The sequence below is a fragment of the Rhyacophila brunnea genome, unplaced genomic scaffold (genome assembly GCF_057557595.1).
Source record: "Rhyacophila brunnea isolate RB1 unplaced genomic scaffold, BYU_Rbru_1.0 scaffold_2, whole genome shotgun sequence".
Taxonomy (NCBI): Eukaryota; Metazoa; Arthropoda; class Insecta; order Trichoptera; family Rhyacophilidae; genus Rhyacophila; species Rhyacophila brunnea.
This window is the reverse complement of record NW_028232859.1, coordinates 16,598,827-16,619,893: the sequence shown is the minus strand read 5'-3', so window position 1 is coordinate 16,619,893 and position 21,067 is coordinate 16,598,827. Positions and strand designations below refer to the sequence as shown.

General features: G+C 35.8%; 1 protein-coding gene across 1 annotated transcript in view; it reads right to left on the bottom strand.

The window, feature by feature from the left end:
* Positions 1–1,022: 1,022 nt before the first annotated feature.
* The window catches only part of Vav (Vav guanine nucleotide exchange factor), a 28,370-nt gene continuing 8,325 nt past the window's right edge, over positions 1,023–21,067 (bottom strand). Inside the window, exons 5-16 of the mRNA XM_085947539.1 lie at positions 20,261–20,431; positions 19,562–19,798; positions 15,619–15,738; positions 14,946–15,062; positions 13,563–13,727; positions 12,877–13,079; positions 12,075–12,192; positions 10,591–10,736; positions 8,543–8,674; positions 8,276–8,425; positions 7,930–8,107; positions 1,023–1,299 (exon numbers count right to left, since the gene is read on the bottom strand). Of these exons, the coding sequence (XP_085803665.1) occupies positions 1,222–1,299; positions 7,930–8,107; positions 8,276–8,425; positions 8,543–8,674; positions 10,591–10,736; positions 12,075–12,192; positions 12,877–13,079; positions 13,563–13,727; positions 14,946–15,062; positions 15,619–15,738; positions 19,562–19,798; positions 20,261–20,431 (1,815 nt within the window). The 3' untranslated portion in view covers positions 1,023–1,221. The remainder of the gene's footprint in view (positions 1,300–7,929; positions 8,108–8,275; positions 8,426–8,542; positions 8,675–10,590; positions 10,737–12,074; positions 12,193–12,876; positions 13,080–13,562; positions 13,728–14,945; positions 15,063–15,618; positions 15,739–19,561; positions 19,799–20,260; positions 20,432–21,067) is intronic.

The following is a 21,067-nucleotide window of genomic DNA, read 5'->3' as shown; positions in this document are numbered from 1 at the left end:
CTTTTGATTTCAATGGGTGGCTTTATCACTTTCGGTTTTAAACAGTTAAAATGTATGCCTACTGGATATTTCATTACGATAATAATTTACCAACCAAAAGACTGGGTATATAACTATAACTGATTTGTCACTATATTGTTAATTAAAAAAATATTTTGTACAATCCTGTAAAATTGCTACACAACTTTATTCTAATAAAAACAATAAAGACCATTGAATTTTGTGTTTACATAACTATTATACATAAATTCACAATTATTAATGTCAATGAGTGTAGCAATATTACATTAATATTGAACGAATGTTATTATACCCGAAAAAGACAAATCGGACACAAAAATAGAATTACCTAAATATATTTTCAATGTAAATAATATTATGTTTAAAGCTAAATAAAACCTATGCAACAATGTAAAAGAATAGACATTTCTGTTCACAATAATAACAATAAATTGATATATAAATATAATAAAAATTAGATACATGATTTCTAAACAAATTGGAATCTCTCAATTAATTTTATATTGATATTGATATCATGTAGTTCATCTCATTATTTTCTTAATAATTGTGATAATAAAAAAATACAAGTCAATAAATTTATCGATTTCATTGTTAAATGACAGAAAGCGTTTTCTTACTTGCTGTTCAAATTCATTTCTAATAAATAGTAAATACAATCCCTAATAATATACAGTTTCAGCACCTCCATACATACAATAAAAATACAATTAGTTTCCTGACATTATACTTATCGGCCGCCGTTGATTAATTAAAAAAAAAAAAGAATTTAAAATTTAATATATAAACAAAAAGCGGCCTGCGTTACAAAATTTGTTTAAATGAAGCAAATACATTGTCGGTCACAGAATCCATGTCTATGTTGCTGCCTCTGTTAACAGGAATGCCCACAGGTGATTATGAGCTGCCCACTATTAACCATTATGAACTTATTGTTTTAATCATAAATATGTATCTATTGAATGTCTATATGCAATTGAATACATTCATTTTTTTTATTTATAAACTGTAATACATAATAACAAAGGAGATGATAAAACTTCAAAGGTAATGCAATGCAACAATCAATATTCTGCCATATGGAAAATGGCAGTTAATTTTAAAGCTTCTTCAAAATGGCATCAGTAAAGATGCGCTTAAAGTGAAAAATAATTTGTCGTTGTTTCGTATTTAGGCCTCGTTTCAAGTGACTCAGAGAATTCATTCCAAATTCCCAAAGCATCTGGGTTCCTCTCGCACGCAGTCCTTGGGAAAGTAGCCGGATTGGAAATCTGAATGCTATAAAAAGATTACAAATACTATATTAACAGTACGATAGAGACGGTCGGATGAAAATACTGCATCCTTGAACAGGGCGGCAACCGATAGATAGCTCAATTACTGGGATGATTGCTGACATCCAATAGAGGACATATTATGTACCATTCAAAGAAGTATAAACCAATATCGATTGCATGCCACACAAACATTAACCCGATTGCCGCGGACATTTCTATACGTAAGAAGCCTTGTCCGCGGTACAGTTTTTCTAAATGCTATTCTTCACTGTATTATGATAAATACGGCAATTAAAAATAGCTAGTATAACTGTTATCATACCTAGATACATAAGGTTCGAAGTGCCACACAAAAAAAATAGAATCGATTGTTGAATTTAGCTGTGTTTACTTTAATAAAATCACCCATAGTCCCTCGCATCAAAAAAGTATGTCGCCATATTTGATGACGTAGACTTCTGTTCAAATGCGTCGCTTTGATTGTGCGCCCGTGAAAATTAATAAACCACTGACTAATTTTATTTTAGTCATGTTAGAAACACTTAAAAATGCCATTAAAAATATTGAAAATAATAGCTTTTATTGTGTCGCATATTAATTATTACATGTTTTACGGTTCGCGTAAAGTTGAGTCCACACTGGTTGAAATATTTTAATAATATCTTTTGTTCTTTTTTGAGTGAAATTTGGATTTTTACTAGATTAAACTTTTCAGTTTTATTGAGCATTGTGTTATGTTAGTGATTGTCGTTTTATGTTTTATAAAAAAAAAACAATATTTTGTAAAATCTACGTAATTTTTTCCAAGTGCTATAAAAACATTTTTTGCGTGAGGTTTTAAATTTTATAAACATTAAATTGCATGTAAAGATAATATGTAATAAAGTTGAAAAGTCAATATTCCATGATTTATATTTTATATTATACCAGCTGACCCGGCGAACTTCGTACCGCCTCAGAATCAATAATCTTGTGTTAACTTATTAGCTGAATTAAAATACTCAAAATGAATTAAGTTCAATAAATGTGCAAAAATCAAATCAAAATGAAATAGATTACATAGTTTTGGTTGGTTCAGATTTCGAAGCATGATAACTACCAAGTTAATCTTCAGTTGTAAATTGTGCGGTGGCAAGCCAGGCAGATCCAATAAGTTTAAAAATTCAGTTGGATAGTTGGTTGCTTCTTCTTCGTTTATTATACAGTCGATAGATTTGAAGGAATGCATTGGACCAACGATTTGATTTTGAATTGTGGAGTTTAAGTGATCCACATCTTTGTTCTTTGCCGCAAAAATTGCTCGTTCACTCAACCAATTGTGATTTTTGTGGTTAGCAATGACGTTCGGGAACACTTTGTTGATGAGGTCGTCCTTCGCTGAGACGAAATTTCGAAAATTCGGCGGAAACGAAATCAATCCGTTCGATTCGTCGACAGGAACACGGCAGTTACCGATAGTCAGCAATTGCTTAGAGAAATCGTTGGCAGATGGATCGTTTAGCAATGCAACTCGCATGTTCGTCGTCAGCCGAAGTTCCTTCACATAGCGCCACAGAGTCTATGATTTGAGGCAAGCGTTCATTTCATCGGCAGCGGTCGATCTTGCAATGACTGGTAGTGTTTGGCAGAAATTGCCAGATAGTAGAATCATTGCGCCACCAAAACATCTTGAGTAATTGCGCAGATCTTTCATAGTTCGATTGAGTGCTGCCAATGCGCATTTGTGCGCCATTGTGCATTCATCCCAGGTGATGATTTTACTCGCTACCAAAACTTTGGCCATTGCTGAGTGTTTCGCAAAACTGCTTGTCGGTGTTTCAGTCATTTGAAGGTTTAACGGCAATTTCAACGCTGAATGAGCCGTTCGGCATCCTTCTAACAACGTGGCCGCTATCCCAGAAGAAGCAACTACAGAAATTTCAGATCTCGCACGAACAGTGGCCAAAATCAATGTCATGAGAAATGTCTTCCCAGTTCCACCAGGCGCATCGAGGAAAAATAAACCACCATTTCCATCATCAATTGCCTTCATTAACGTATCGTACACTTCCTTCTGTTTGGGGTTCAACATTGGTACATTCGATCGAACCAATAGGTTCAATGCATCTTGATCATATTCACGTTCACGTTCCAATTCTCGATTAAAAGCGTCATTCATTCCACGATCAGGCGTTGGCATTCCTAACTTGACTAACAAACTGCCGCACATGAGATAACACATGTCTTCGATCTTAAAAGCAAAGCCTGGTTATGTATTTCCTCATTCACTTCGAGATCGGGATTCTCTGAACTGACACGAATTCGGTCTTCTGACATGTCATCCTTGTACTTGTTCCACAACTCAGGTGGATTTGATGGGAAGCATGTCGAAATAATGATAGCAAATAATGTGCGTATCTGACTTGGAGATGCAGAAACAAATGCTTTAGTGATTGTCATGTCCCAATGAGTACCATTTTCAAGCAAATTGAGCTTTTGACATGCAGCACAAAATGTTGGGCACACTACACCATTGACAGTTCGAAGTGATTCAAATGATGTCGGCCCACGAACATTTACCAGCAACAACCGCAAGTAGAATCATTCGCCATTCTTCGGATGAACTGTGTAAATGCGACCAAGAGCATCAGTAGAATGCACATCCGGATGATCAGGAACCGCATCGCCTTGCTTCTGACGTTGAAATTTCTTCGATGAAGCGTTCCAAGTGTAATAACGTGGCATCTTAAAGTAGAACAATGTTCGTGCAAACGGATCGCTTTGGCAAATCGAAAAGAAACTGGTCAATGTTGGCGCTGGAGATATTTCAGCACGTTGGGCAACATTCGATGCGTTAAAATAAACTTGTTGACCATTCTCCAGATGCACCGCCAAATGTACAGCAGTGAGATGACGTTCATGAATGGAGAATGAGAGAATACGCCAAATTGCTTCATTGCAGCTCACATATCGACCAACTTGATAGTGCGTGATTTCATCGTTAATATTGGGAGTTTGAACGCCAAAAACTACAATATCGCTGCCTTTGGTGACATATTTGCAGATGTATTTGATGGACTTCACTGAATTGCAAAACTCCACGTTGCAATGCGCCTTGAATGTTTTGGAAAAAAGTGACGAATACGGAACAATCCAAGTGTTGTCGACCACGATATCATTTCACTTCATTTTCGTTGTGATAGTTCTACCGTTATCATTGGGTGATCAACGCCGATACAGTGGATAACCATCATTGGCAGTGATAGTCTCCGCTGTTAAACTTTATGGATAACGCTTGGAACACTTGCCGTCGACCATGCATGGTGATTGGGGGTTGATGGCGCCACACTGTCCATGAATCATGTAAGTAATTACAACATCATGCAGGTCTGGATCGGTTTCGGGATCAGGAATCTCGGCACATATGATGTCATCTTTTTGGTCTGTTCGAATTCTTTCGACTCACTAAATAAGAATGTGTGCATGCGGCAAGCTTCGTTTTTGTCATTCAATCGAATACATCCAGCATCGAGTATCCCCAAAGACGCGATGATTAATAATGTAGTTCATCAGCGACAGGATTTTTTTGTTTAAACACACGTGCGGTGATGTCGTGCCGATCACTTGATGTTTGTCCGGGGAGTAGCAGTTGAACAATTTCTATTCATTTCGGATTTCATGTAAAGGTGATGAATAGATCTGGACGATCGTAATGACGAACAAATGTCATTGCATCTTGCGCATATTCATGCATATGACGTGGGCTGCCAATGTACATCGCCGTACATAGAATAGTCAATCGACCAACATTAGCTGCATCTCCTACGGTGCTGATTGCATCGCGTAAATGAATATACTCCTCCGATCGCAGTTTGGCTTGGTTCAACCGAATGAAAGTGAGGCGCTCCGTCTCGATTTTAAGCAATCGACGAAATCGCAGCAAATAGTTGTCAGCATTTTGACGAATCATCAAATGATAAACACTGGAAAATTAATCACATAATTCAAAATTACATAATGAAGCAGTTATCGATGCACACACAATCACAAATTTGATAATCTCACAATTGAACATCTTCGAAGGCAACTTACCGTTTGAAAATCACGATCGAAATAGCTATTTGCGCACCTAGCTGGTAATCGGCTCGATTATTCACGTAGATCGATTGTCGAATGAAGTTCAAATGATGGTTTTTTGAAATTGGTAGGTAAATAATGAGCAATACCAGCAATGAGATCATGTAATTTTATCCTCGGCTTTATTTTTGGACGCTGTCGAAGAAGTAAAAAAGATTCAGGCAGGACAACTTCCTCTAAAATTCGCCGGAGTATACAACAAAGTCTTTCGGGATTATCTGAGGCTGAACTGAATCAACTGTCAAAGGATAGATAATGCACACAACGCCTTTCATTTGTTTCTTGTTTATTCTTTCTGTCATGTATCGTTGTATATGGATTTAAATTTTTTGTGATTTTCTTTTATTTTCGAATGCGCGAGGTCATTTTTCAAAATGTCAAAATGTATGAGAAAATGAATTGTCTTCATAATGTATTTTTTCCGTGATTTATCCGATATTTTAATAGTTATTCTGCTATTCGAGGCGGAGACAAATCTAACAAATCAAAGATCATAAAAATCGGTCCAGCCGTTCTCGAGTTATAAATGGTGTAACTAACCCGACTTTGTTTTATATATATATAGATTGGGTATACGGGGGTGTGTGTTTTTTTTTAATTAATCATTTATACGTTTTATATATTCCTTCATAGTAATTCGTAATTTATTGGTAAAACTCGCAATCGTCCAAACTAAAATATAATATATTATATTCTTTCATTCCATGTGGACGCATCTTTACTACATATTTACGACTTTCAATAATGAGCTCGATTTATGACTTTCAAACAATTGGGGTGACATATGACCATGAGTAATATAACATAATCCAGAACACAAGTTCAAGTACATATTTCAACGACACATTTCTGTTTTCGGTTCTTTTTTTTTGGTTGTCTTTTATTCCCGCAAACATGGTGTTGTAAAGATCGCGGTGAATATTCAACTTTACACGGTAAATCACTCGGCGCACACTCAACTCGAATGAAAATATTTTGTATACCTAGTGCGCAGGCGCTGTAAAATACCGCGTAGATTTGAACTGATGCAATCGTACCGGCGAATCTCAATAGATCGAGAGGGTTCGAAAGATCGACGTTTATGAAATTAAAACAACATATTTTTGACAAAGTTATCGATATGGCGGTACGAACACGAATCAGAGCATTTTTCAATACAAAAATCAATACTATGCGTGAAGTATTTCCTACTTTACCGACATTTCAATTTTCGGTATCAGGTGGTGCGACATCCGTCCAGTATCAGTGCTTATGTTTAAAACAACAAATTATGTCCCATCCGCAGCAATCGGGTTAAAATAGTGTTTCAAAAAAATCAGAAATGGTAGCATGTATGACGAGTGTTAATTTTTGGTATGTTGTTATTGGGCACTAACACTATAGATTTGCACAGTCTCCACTTATTAAAATATTTCTTTATTATTTCCATGTAAGGGGTTATTTTGTCCAAATATGACTTGAGTCTACAGGCGATCCTCGACTTTCGTACATATTATGTAATATGTTCCTGAAAATGTGTACGAATATTGAATGTACAAAAGTACAGCATTGTAAAAAAAAAAACAGTATGTGTACTTACGTACACGCGTTAGAAGTTATACTTCTTTGGCGTAACAAAACAAAAACAAAACTTGTGATAACCCAGATTCTTCGACTAGCTCTCAATTAATTTGTTAAATTACACACTTAAGAAAAAGGACCGCTTATTGGAACGCCGTTGATGTATTTCTATACACTTTAACTTATATTACTAAATTATATAATTATTTATCGTTGTTTTTATTTTTAAAGTAACAACTGCCACTATGACGTTTAATAGTTACGTAAGGAATTGCAAATGGCTGACAATAATAAATTCGCTGCCTAGGCAACGGAACAATTCTAAACTATAATATTATACCGTATAATAAATTCGCTGCCTAGGCAACGGAACAATTATTCTAAACTATAATATTATAGTGTATAATCGTCACGATTGCAATATCATACTGTGGCGTAAAGGTAGTGCGTTCGGCTGATAACCAAACAATCGGTGGTTCGAATCCAATCAAATGCGTTTATTTTTGTGTGAAAAAATAAATTATGTGTTACACGTCACACGCCAAAAATACAATCTGATCTGATTTTCCAAACGCGCCTAAAGTATAACTTCAAAAACATGAAAAAGTGTAGTTGAAAATTTTATTTATTATAGGGAGCGACTGCATGGAACGTTTTTGCGTTATCTCAATCGTGAATTGTAAGAAAGTAGAAGATACAAAACTTGGAAATTGCCTGTTTGAAATTATTTTGTTTTTCAAACCCTCTGTTGACCTCGTACAAAATGTATCAACAACAAGCTATCAACAGTTACTTGTATTTTATTAGTCACCAACAGAAGACTGTCATTCTTGATTTTGTATTATCAGATCAATAATAAGTTGTGATAAAAAAACACTAGACAATATTAATATTAATTGTAAGATAAGTACGGAAAAAAATCAATGCATGCTATGTAAATTGAAGTCTAACTAACCATGTAAGCAACCTTGAGTTGTCGTCCTTTCCACCATCCTCTGGTGTCACCTTCTTTGCTAAGAACAAGGATCCTGTCTCCTCTGTGAAGCGCCAGCTGGGTGCTGTCGGATGGATTAAATTGTTGGATGGCTACGGCGACCACTCGACGGAAAGGTAACAACAGAACTACGTTTAATCTGAAATATTCATAAAATAAAACAGCGAAATACACAAGGGAAATATAAAAACCGGTTTAAAGTTAATTCATTACGCTCCGCAGTGGAATGACTACCACATTAATGAAACTTGAAAAAAATAAATAGATACCATAACAGGTGAATTGAAGATAGGTAATGAACACTAACCCGACAAAGTTTTCTTGAAGACTTGTTTTCTCGTAATAAGAGACAAGCTCAACCACGCTGCGAAAAAATCTCGACTCTGAAAGGAAGTAGTGCTGGTGACCGTCTATAGCCCGACTGCATAGTCTCATATGCTTCACTGTATTGTCAGTTCTACAAATGAAATAAAAAACAAACATGAATTATACTCATTTATAAAAACGAACATTACAAGCATTCATTTTTTGTTGATACCAGAAAGATACTACATACGTATGACAATTCACATACTTGAGACTGAGAGCATAGTTTGTGTCGTGGGGCCCGTGTGTCGGCTGTGGTCGCACCCGTAACAAGAAAGTTCCGTCCACTCTTCCCTCCAATCGAGACGTGGCCACCTCTCGCCCCATTTCACCCACAAACCTTCACAAAATAATATAAAACAATGACAATAATTTTAATTTTTTAAAACTTGTATTGACATGACAGATAAAAATTATTTTACGATATATTTACGATAACCAACTTCCAGGTCTACTCAATTATAACTTGGAAATTCTGATGGATGAATAATCCAACGCTTCTTTCCAATTCTGCTTCACAATGATCTGACATCGAAGGATCAAAATCGCCAATTGATACACATTATTGTGTGTCATTCTGCATTTCGGCTTGAATATTATGGTGGCTTGTTGCTGCCATTTTTTGTCCTAATTTTTTACATAATTTTTATGAAATGATTTTCATGGGTTTTTTTGTTTACACTAATTCAAATAATGTCTCAACAAAGATAAACATTGTCAGTTCAAGAGAAAAGGAACATCCTCGAAAAGAAGAAAGAATACAAAACAAAGATGGTAAGAAACTATACAGGAGGACCTCGACTTTTGAACATTTGACTTTCGCACAATTCGCTATTTCGCACATTTAAAAAATCGTTTTTTTTTAAACGTTGCGCTGTGGGGTATAGATTCCCCCTCTCGCTCGCTCCCAAGCAAGTGCATTTCTTGCATCACTTGCGTCCTGCTCACACCCGTCACTTTGCTTGTGAGCTAGCTAGGATAGGTTTAGTGAGTGAGAAACGGAAAAACTGCAGTGTTGATACGAACAAAAAGAAATCAAGGACTCATAAACTTCACACGATCGAGACAAAGATGGAAATTATTAGACGTTCTGATAGCGGTGAATCTTTTGCATCAATCGGACGTTTGTATGATACAAACAGGTCTACGATATGTTGTGATAATTGTGGAAATATATATTTAAAGATTGTTTCCAAAAGACACGGCATAGTTATGGATGAAATGGAAAAATCTTTGTCATCATGGATCGATAACCAACATCAAAAAGATGTCCCTCTGAGTATTTCAATTATTCAAGCGAAGGCTCTAAGTTTGCACAAAGATTGGAAGGCTAGATTAAAAGAAGATTCTAACACGTTGGTTTATATTAAATTCACTGGAGAATCAGCTAATGCGGATAAAGATGCTGCAAAATAATTTATTTCCTCATTATCCAAAATTATTGAAGATGGAGAATATTCCTCTAGCCAAATATTTAATGTAGATGAGACAGGTTTATTTTGGAAAAAATGCCTAGTCGTACATTCTTATCTAAGGAAGAATCAGTTGCCCCTGGGCATAAACCTTCTAAAAACCGATTGACATTGCTTCTTATTGGACACTTAGCTGGTGATTTAAAATGATGCTAATGTTAATTTATCAACCAGAAAATCCCAGAGCATTGAAAGGGAAAGATAAAGAATTTCTTCTAGTCATTTGGTAATCAAATAAAAAAGCCTGGGTTACTGCGTTAATATTTAAAGATTGGTTCACTTTAAATTTCGTGCCAGCAGTTAAGCAATATTGTAAAGTTAATAATTTACCATTTAAAATAAGAAAAAGAAGAGTGGCAAACAGTTAACTCTTGATAACTTTTTAAGGGAAACACCCGCAAACCCCAGTTAAACATGTCTCTTAAACGCCTCTTAAACATCTTATATTTACTTGATAAATAAATATTTTAAAATACACACAATTTAAATATTTTTTTACTTCCCTCTACTTTCGAACATTTAACATTCGCACACACTTTCAGGAACCAATTATATGCGAAAGTCTAGGTCCTCCTGTATTGATCCCACTTTTGAAGTACAGTTTAACTGCTAATAAACATGGTGGTCAACAAATATTTCAACAGATGCACAGATCCATCCTGATAATGTCACAGCTTTGGACGCTAGCTAGATGAATAAAATTGCAGGATAAACTGCAAGCTAAGCAAATTTTTGAAGCTGATCACAATTATATAATGGTTGTTTGATGTGAATGTATTGTTACCACATGTAGTAGTGCAGGGCGTGGTCGGGCAGTGGCGTAAGGACGGGCGGCAGGTGGGGTGGGGCGGGGGGAGGAATGCCGCAGCGGCCTGACAGCACGATACAAGCCTTGTGCACTTTGCTGCCGCAAACTGTACACAGGTAGCCCTGTAACAATAAGCAAAAGCAATTACTATATCATCTATGATTTCAAATTTTAAAAATCAATGACAGAAAAGGAACATACCAAACTTGTCAGTTTAATTTTTAACACCTTCTGTTAAGGATGTGTGAATTAATCAATACCACGATGGCCGAGCGGCAACATGTCAGCCTACGTCGTTCCTCCTGGGTTTGAATCCCTTGGCTAACATCCTTTTCTCGTTAAAAAAACTGTTACAAAACTTATATTATGTTCTCTTTTTATATTTTAATTTTTATCGCTTTTATTACTTTTTTTTCTTCTTTATAATAATGGTAAAATAAGGCCACGACAATGCCAGCTAAGAAATAAGCCACTCAATGGTAGTACCAGTGAAAGAATGACATCTTCGTGATTACTATACAGGCGGCTCCGATTGGATATGGCAGCACTGACTATGAGTGGTCACGCGGCTCCGATCGGCGCCGCCGGCAGCGAACCTGTTAAATGTTCAACCCGCCACGAAGGGCCCCCAGGCTAGAGCCCAGTCAGCCCCCTTTGTGGAGGCCATGATTGGTTCACCATACAATAAAATATGTGGCCCGTATGTTAAATTATTTCAAAAATAAAATTTATATGAATAAATTTATCTTCATTTTATGTCACAAATCTGTATCTGCAGTTGGATGGCAAACACAAAAGGGTATTTTTTTTTTTTTGGATTATTCAAGATTTGTAAGCAGAATTTTCAACAAGATATATAAATTTTCATAGAGAATATTTTTGAATCTTATTAATGTAGAAATTAATAACTTACCAAATCAACTACGGGCGAATATTTTTAATATTAACCGGAGTAAATTTTAGTCCAGGATGTCTTCATTATCTGAGTCCCCGCAGTTATGATTTTTTCAGAATAATGCAAAAAAAATTATGAAAACACAAAGATGAGTTGAAAAATTAATGCTTCTCTTGAACATTTCAAGAAAAACTATGTGATCGTTCTTTCTGCGAAGGTCAAGAGAGAAGTTAAGGTTGTGGAATCATGCTATAAATCAATTTTAACGCAAAAATAATGTCAAAAAAAAAGCAGTCAACTCTCAATTCTTATTTTGTTTTACCAAAAACATAGGTTTATATTATAATTTTAATGAAAAATAAACCTAGAATAATAAAATATTTATTTCATTTTTCTAAACGTGCCCCAAATAAATCCAGTTTCCCCATTTACTACTTGATTTTGGAACCTCTTTTAAGCGGATTCACTTAAAGAGGTATTTTTTCAGTACCAATTACCCTCGGATAATGGGGGGTTATACATACAAAATTACAATATCATAAAATAGAAAGACAATATATCTCACTTGAAATATTCTCCCTTTGAGAAATTTGGAGCAGTGATGACAAGAGGCGGGTTTATCAAAAGTGTTCAGTATGAACTTGTGATCGGTGCTCCGACACCCCGCAGGTTCCATATTATCTCTGTAAAGAGATATTATAATCACAATCTAAGAATATATCCAAACCACTTATCCAACGCATCCTGGTAAACACAAAAACTGCAAAAAGTGGGTTATCTTTGTCTTAATACACATAATATTAATATTATACATTTATTATATTTACACAATTTTATATCATCGTTGTGCCTTGTGTATTGAAGTTTCTAGTGTTTTTGGTATTTTGAAGGAAAACAAGCCAAGCCAAAATATTCAACTTATATACTGTTGCCATAAAAATACTAATGATATTTTATACACCATGTCCATGGGTATGTTTGGGAATAAAATGCTTATAACTTTTCATACAAAGCAGTAAAGTTATGTAAGTACACCTTCAGATCCTGTTTCTCGCATATATAGGTATGTGGTGATGTGAAAAAAGCTCCTTACTCATCTTTATGTACTCGTTTAATCCTCAGTACCTCAATTTTATTATTTGGTTGGGGGTAACCCTTTCCAGTGATTGAAAGTGTTTTTTTTTTATTTCTCTCTTGCAATTTCTTCTGAAAGACTTGATTTCACTGATGTTTTAAGATATTTTTTTCTTACCAATTTCGCCTAACATATAGATCAGTCATATTGTTGAAACGCCAATTCCGGCACAAATTTGGAGGATAAATTTTTTAAATTCAAAGTTGAGTGAAGTGTTGAAATATTGACTCACAAAGCCTCCCCAACAGCAGCAATCCATCTGCGTCTTGCGTCATCAGTACGTGCGTACAAAGTAAGTGCTCCGTCTCTCATCCGCCGCACAAGATACCAGCGCGCCGACCATCGGCCGACGCCCTCGTTCCGCCTTCCACTGTTCTCCATCTCCACCCGCCACTCGCACAGCCGCAGCACTGAACGGAACGAATACTGATTCTCCTATAATGGCAGCAATACATTCATTTAATTTCTTTTTTACTTATGCTCTAATTAAGTGATTCCCAACTAGGTTCCACGAGCTGTGTCAGCGTCAGGGGTTCTGGGAGAATTTGCAAAAGCTTGGGAAAACATGTAACTAGGTAGCTATGAGGTTTTACTGTAGTTAATTATTATTTACCAACTCTACTGGCAACGCCATCCCGTAAGTTAAGGAAGGAATGCGAAGTATAATCTCCGTGGAATAGGCCAATAAGACTAGTTAAAACGTCTATGAAAAAAGAGGATTCAATCAGAATTCTTTATGGTTCAATTTGTGGACACTAAATCTATGCATTAACAAATAAAACAGTTAATTTTTTAGTAACTTCACCATCATATTATAATATTAAGACTCAATCCATATAATTATAGAGGTGACTTTCTTCAACGCTATTGTGATTTACATACCTGTCAAATGAAAGTATGAAAAAGAAAATATCTCACCCTGACAACTTTGCATAGCACCATCACTTTATCGAAGACGAAGACGTATCTGCTCCTGATTTTCTGATCTTCGTGAGCCTTCACCCGCAACTCTCCGTCCAGCAAAAGACGGCCGTAGTCAGCCAGACGAGCACCGGCCGGCAGCTCCCAATCTTGGATACTCTCCTAATAACATCAATTTTCTTTTATTCGCACACATTACTTTTACATTATTCTTGGTGGAATAAAAAAAAGGTACAGCATGACTTCTATATAAATATGTAGAGTATTGTAGAGTATAAGGATGAAGGTGAGGGATGTGGCACTACATGAAAGAGTGGGGGAGTTTAGATCCTCACATCGCCACATCGTTGGCCAAAATATATAGATGAATATATTGATTTATAAAATACTCTTTGTTAAGAAAATAATTCTCCAGGATTACCAAGGGGTGAGGAAAATGACGTTTGAATGAACATGGTTATACTGTAGAATAGATATGAATGAACTGCATTACTGTAAGGTTGAAACGAGAAAGAACGGGTGGGGCGCCGAGCGAGATAAGATGACACATCAGCGCAATCTAAACACAGGTAAAGTTAATAATTCGGTTCCAGATTCAGTTCCTGTGGCAAAATTGAATGAGGTTCGGTAATGGTTCTTTAAAAAAACCAATGTACTTATCTACTTATACTTTCCTACCTAGTAGGTATACTATAAGTGATAAATTATGGATATTTTATTTTAATATCAAAACTCAAAGACCTCACAGCTGTCTACCATTTTTGGGTGGAGCATATGGACTCCATTATGATAAAATCATTACGTCAGCTGAATGCAGAACTATTCTAACTCACATTTGAAATATTTTCAAGGAGAGTTTTTTGAAACAAGTCTACTTCAGTTATTTATTATTTATATAGACAAGTGTATGCACATTTTTTTTCATCAATAATCCCACTAAAATATGATTTGTACATTTATCCATAAAAATAATAAATAATTTCAGTAAATTGATTCAAAGAACTCTCCTAAAAAAAATCAAATGGAAGTTAGAATAGTTCTGCATTCAGCTGACGATTAGATAACAGCATATCGTCACTGTTCTGGCAGAAAACACTAATTCGAAAAAATGACAAATGGAGTTGGTACCAAAATGATCCTTATTTCAAACTTTACCGTCTGGAAACCTTCTTAATAAATAAAAAGTCTTTATTTTAAAGTCATCCTTTTTACGATTACTTAATAAACTCACATGATAGACCATTATTTCAAACATTTTAACAACTTCAAAGTCAGATTACTCAAAACTAGGATTCTCCAGTTAGTGTGTTCTGCCAGAACAGAGACGATATGTATTATCCTAAGATGTATATAATTCCAATGGGAGTAGAATCCACCAACCTGTACATTACCAAGTAAAACGAGAACTTCGCTGTCTCGTTTAACTTCATTGATGTATTGTGCTACATCCACCATTGCCTCCTTCGCTCTTTCTAAACTCCGGAAGTCCTCATGATTCTGAAAAACAAATATGTTCACATGTTAACTGACCATTGACAAAATAACAAACAGCTTCTCCTATCAGGTATACACATAATATTATTAAAGATAAAAACCATATTTATACATATGTGGTAAATACCAAGTAATAACCTAACTTTATAAAATACTGGCTGAAGTATGTGACTTCGCTTCATTAATCGATATACATTTATCTTACTTACTTAATAGAACAATAATAAATACATTTATCAATATTAAAATATCTATATCTAGGCATACTACATGTCAAAATAAAAATAATTCTGACAGCCAAGTAAACAAGAGAAATTAAAAACGAATCTAAAATATGCAAATTTTATCTATCGTGAAAATTGAAAATTGAAATTGGCAGAAAGGTAATTTGAACAAACTTTGTACTTTTTATATGTAGATGTTAAGTTGGGTCCAAGTAAGAAAAGGAAATAAGGAAATCAAACAAACATATTTTGAATTTTATATTTATACAGATAGATCAGCAGTTTTTAAATTAAAGCATTCCTGTAAATAATATAGTAATGAAGGCGAGGCCTACCGGTTGAGTTTCCTGGACAAGTTTCTCCAGCAACAAGTGATATTTGAGGATCCGCTGCATCGGAACGGAGAGGATGTCTCGGAGCTGTATTCGGCCGTCACTGTGCTCCTTTTGGCATTTCTATTCACAAATAAAATAAACCTGTAGTATTATGTACTTCAATTTAAATAGACGTGATCATCAAAGTGCTTGGGCTATACCTAGGAGTCTTACGAACATTTAGGATTATAGCACTTGACAGTATTTCGAGTATGGTTTAGTGTTGTTGAATTGGTAGCCATAGAAAAATTTATATTTACCAAGTTGGCGCATTAAAACATGGGGCCATTGTTTATAGCCACTAACTTTGGCAGTTGACATTTAGAAAGGCGATTTTTATAGTTATTCATCTAAATATTCTAAATAATTATAGTACTGTGTATTTGGTTGCCTTTTTAAGTACAAGAGTTTTAAGAAGCTGTAATCCAATCAGTGAATTATACTCGTTGATGTGTTCGATCGTCCTGAACACAGTCGCAGTTGCGATGAATGCTTCCACTTGGCTGCTATTGTTGGTCCCATCATATCTTGCTGTACACTGCGCAAAACTTCCATGTTTTGCGTCTTTTGTCAGCTCTTTTATCAAATCCTTAAACTGATCGCTTGTCAGATTTACGGACGCCATTTTCACTTTCAGCCACTAGTTGGGCGCCAATTTATAAGGGTATAAGTAGGTACTTCTTTAATAAATAAATTCGTAAGGGTTCGTTGTGTTGATGAAGGCGAAACTATGGCGAAACCTGAGCTCGTACCTACCTCACCACAATAGCTCACTGTACACTGATAGAGTCACGGAAAGCCGTGTGTACCGTTGTCAGTATAAGCAAGACTATTATGTTGAGATGAGTTTGCAAGAGTAGCTCACTGTACACTGATAGAGTCACGGAAAGCCGTGTATACCGTTGTCAGTATAAGCAAGACTATTATGTTGAGATGAGTTTGCAAGAGTAGCTCACTGTACACTGATAGAGTCACGGAAAGCCGTGTGTACCGTTGTCAGTGTAAGCAAGTCTACTATGCTAAGTCAGGGCCAAGCTGGCCCAAGGTTAACTGATTTGTTTGGGACTGCGTAGCGCCTTATATTCTCATCCGGGCGACCCTTTCCTCGCTGTCCAGCCGAGACGCCGGCGCGCGCAGGTAGGGAACGCCTCGATGGGAGGCGCCCGCGTGGACTGTAGGCGACGGCCGCGGTGCGAGGGAGAAAGTATTCGGTGTGAGTGAGAGGTCCCGCGCTACAAGCCTAGATTAGCATTATAACGTGAATGTTTTGATTCCGGCATAAGTCAAACAACGTAGAAGTAGTGTTTGGTAATTAATAAAACAATAACATCCATTCGTAACAGATTCACATTTCAGGGTATACATAATATCTTGGCTTTCTTCTCAACAGCTGCACATTTAATAATCTACGAGGAGAGTTCCATAGGTTCGCGGAATGGTGGTGAAAGTAGCAAGTATTGGGGTTAAAATTATTTTTTTATTGTTAGATTTTTAGGTATACTTGTGCAATTTTAAGTTGATTGTTCCATTAAATCGCTTCCAATATTCAAAAGAACAAATGCAAGTCTATGATAATTTAAAAAATGTCAAATATTGAGCTCGGTGAAGTAATTAAATTTCTCAAAAAACAGGGAAAAAGTGTGGAAATCATCCAAAATGAAATGAAATTGGTTTATGGCACTCTTTGTTGTGGTAAAACCATGATTTACAAATAGTCACGATTTTTTAACAAGGTAGAGAGTCATTAGATGACTTGTGAATGACCAAGTGACGCCACTACACGTGAAATGGTATTAAAAATTGAAGATGGCTTATGGAAAATTTTCCAATTAAAACCAATCGAAATCGCAGAAAGGTTCAATCTATCCAAAACAACAATTTTCAGAATTATACATGAAAATCGTGGGATGTCAAAGGTAACCGCAAGATGGGTGCCACGAATGCGTATACTACATCAAAAAAGTTACCATGTGAAATGTTTAGGCAGTTTTTAAAACTGTCTGGCGTCAATCAAGAAGAACTTATCAACAAAATTGTTACAGGAGATGAATCTTTCATGAAAGATTCATCATTATGACCCTGAGACAGGAAACAGGAGTCTATGCAGTGGCATAAAAAGGGTGGTTCAGTCGCCAAGAAGTTTACGGTCGTACCATCGGCTGGGAAGGTGATGGCAACAGTGTTTTGGGATTCACAAGGAATCCTAATAATAGATTATAAACAAAAGGCACCAACATCACAGGACAGTACTATATTAAAGTAAAAAGGAGGGGTAAAAAAACAAAAGGCGTGTTCTTCTAAGAAAGACTTACGTGGAAAACATTTTGATGATGATGAGTCCCTACAGGTTGCCGTAAACGAGCATTTTGAAGGCAAATCGGAAAATTAGTTTTATCACGATTTAGAAAAATTAATCGATAGATCTAAGAAGTGCATTCATGTCCGAGGAGATTATATTGAAAAATTAAAATATAAAACATATACATTCTTCTCTTTCTGTCCCATTCCGCGAACTTATGGAACTCCCCTCGTATGGAATAGACTGTTTTGAGTGAATCTAAAATTGTATTGAAATGCTTGCATTTGTTAACAGATGCAAAATAACTTGCGGCCAATATAAACATTAGTCCTTTTTTCAGCTCCACTTTCATATAATTAGCTCTGTCTAATAGAGGTTTTCTAATAACGTTTTAAATAAAAACATACATTTCTGTTTGCTAGAATTCAACCCTTCAAATATAAATATGTTCATGGTACTTTCGGTTGATCAGATTTTGTCAGGTAAAATCAGTGTATTATAAAGTTACTATATAGAAAGTACCAAGTATTAACACATTGATCGCCAACTAGTTTTACATAAAATAGTTAAAAAATGATTATTTGTCTCTAAGGTATTATTTGATAGGTAATGAAAGAATATAATGTTTTTTTTCATTTTGATGATTTTTTTACGTAAATATTGGTTTTTATGATGTGCCGGCCACATGTGTCCGTCGCGGCGCCAACAAGTTAATTTATTCTATTGCGCCGGGCCGGCCACTTCGCCGGTCACCTGTCCATATGTGTTGACGAGAGCATGGTGCCATTTCGCGGTCGAATTATATTTAGATTTTGATAGTATAATAAACAGAAAAGGCACAAATACGGAATAAAAGTTTTCAAATTGGGTAGTATAATACCTGGATACACATAAACTGGAAATATACGTATACATACCTTATAATCATTTTTTTATTCTATTTTTTTATTTTTTACATATTTTTTATAACTTACATTTTTATCATCTATTTAATTTTTATTTTTATATCAACAAAAACACATTTACAATTTAAAAGGAAAACTTTTTTTTTTCATTATGTATATTCTTTACATTAGTGAGCCTATATTTTGTGACTGGGAAGACATATTTTCAGGCCAAGTGGCAGTAATATACAGAAGGGCCATGCCGGTCACCGCGTATCGAAAAATGCACTGCGCGCGTGCCCGCCGGCGCTGTACAACAACTCTAAGGCAGGTCTTCTTTGCCGGTCACCGGTGACCCCCATGGCCCCCTGAACGTAATCCGATGCCGGTCACCGGTGACCCCCATGGCGATCAACGTGTTAACAGCAGACAAATGTATTTGTCTAACCTTGTGTTTATAATTATTGCAAAAATTTTGAGTGAATTGTTGTGGTTATTATAATTGATAACAAAAACCATTCACATATTAAATAGATAATATAAAAACCTACAATCAATTACTGTGGATTTATTGAATGCGTTTCACACAAGGATGACACATTATTTAAATTTTACATGCATAACGATCGATCGGTTATCAAATATGTATTAAAATAAAATAAGAAGAATCGGTTGAGAAATGCACTTCTTAATGAATAATATTGAATATGGGAAAACTGACGGCCAGTTTGGCGGCGAAAGTGTCATCTCGGCTGGTGAGCGTCTTGAGGCAGTCCTGCGCCATTGTCAGATTGCTGCAATAGTCTCCATAGACCAGGAACTTCTCCCGCCAGGCGAGGAAGGCCTCTCCCAAGCGAGGCGGAGGGCCGCTGAGGGCGAGGGGGGCGTCAGGGGAGCCGGCCGCGCTGGTCGCCTGCCGCAGGAGCAGTAAGAAGCCTGAGTGGATCTCGCAAAGCTCCTGCAAAATGTCCAAGATTCAATGTCACTTCATTTTAATAACCATATTTACACTATGATTATGATTCAATCGGTAATAACATTTCATATGCTGCATACCTGCCCAATATCCATATTGCATGTATGCGATGAATAATTATTCTAAAATGGCTACAGTATTTTTCATGTTCCACAAAAAGTCATATGGTAATTATTTATTAGTTAACAATTAATTACATATTAGGACGAATGCAGACAGAATGGCCGAGTGACCGTCAGCTAAATGCTAACCATTGCATCATCGCACTAGCTCAATTTCAATCAAAGGTTCTATAAAGATTCACAGTAACAATATGTCGCTATAGGATTGGTTTGTCGAATATCCGTTTTTGTCGAAATCGACCTTGCCATGCAGAATGTTTTTTTGTATCTAAATGGAATATGTTTATTTTGCGGGTTGAGAGAAAAATCGTCAGCCACTTACTTTAACACCGTAGAATATGGCCTGGAAATCTTGAGGCCTCATGAAGGGGCACAGCTGGTTGAGAAAGTATTTCTCGATCTTACTGAGAACATCGACGTAGTTGGATTCCGTGTCCACCAGCTCCCTTATCACGTAGTCTCTCTTCTCCAGACTGTGAGTTGCTGTCGCCAACTGTTACAGCAATCAAACCGCATTAGCATTAACAATAGGAAAGCTAGAATACAATGCAATGCCATTATTGACTAGATGTGCGTGCATAGTGGTACAGTAAATTATCAATCTTATCTAAATAGTAAACTTTTAACACCTACTCAATAAGTTTAAAATTTTTGAAATATTAGATAGAAGATAATGGTACTCCTTTATTATTTTTCAATAGATGGGCATGTTAACTGAAGGTGAACTTTAGTGTTAACATATTTTTTGTATTGTTTTTAATAATAATAAGACCATGTGTTCCTGATCTGTTGTTGTACAGTATCCGCAATGACCTTTATTGTGTCTAATTCTAATTGAAAGTCGGAAAGTATTCATTGTTATATTGACTTACTGATAGATCATTGCACACTGAAAAGTAAGTTTTCTAAAAATTGCGAATTGGTGTTCATTTTTCATTCAAATTTCATCACCAATGTATGGAATTATGTTTATAGGGTGAGTTTATAACCCGAAACACCAAAAGTCAACATGAATAATTCAAATATCGTAGAGATAACAAAAAAAGTTATAATGAAGTTCTGCCAAATAAACACCGGTTCAATTAATATCTAGGTCAGCATGAAGCATGCAGAGGTTCATCAGTCGCAA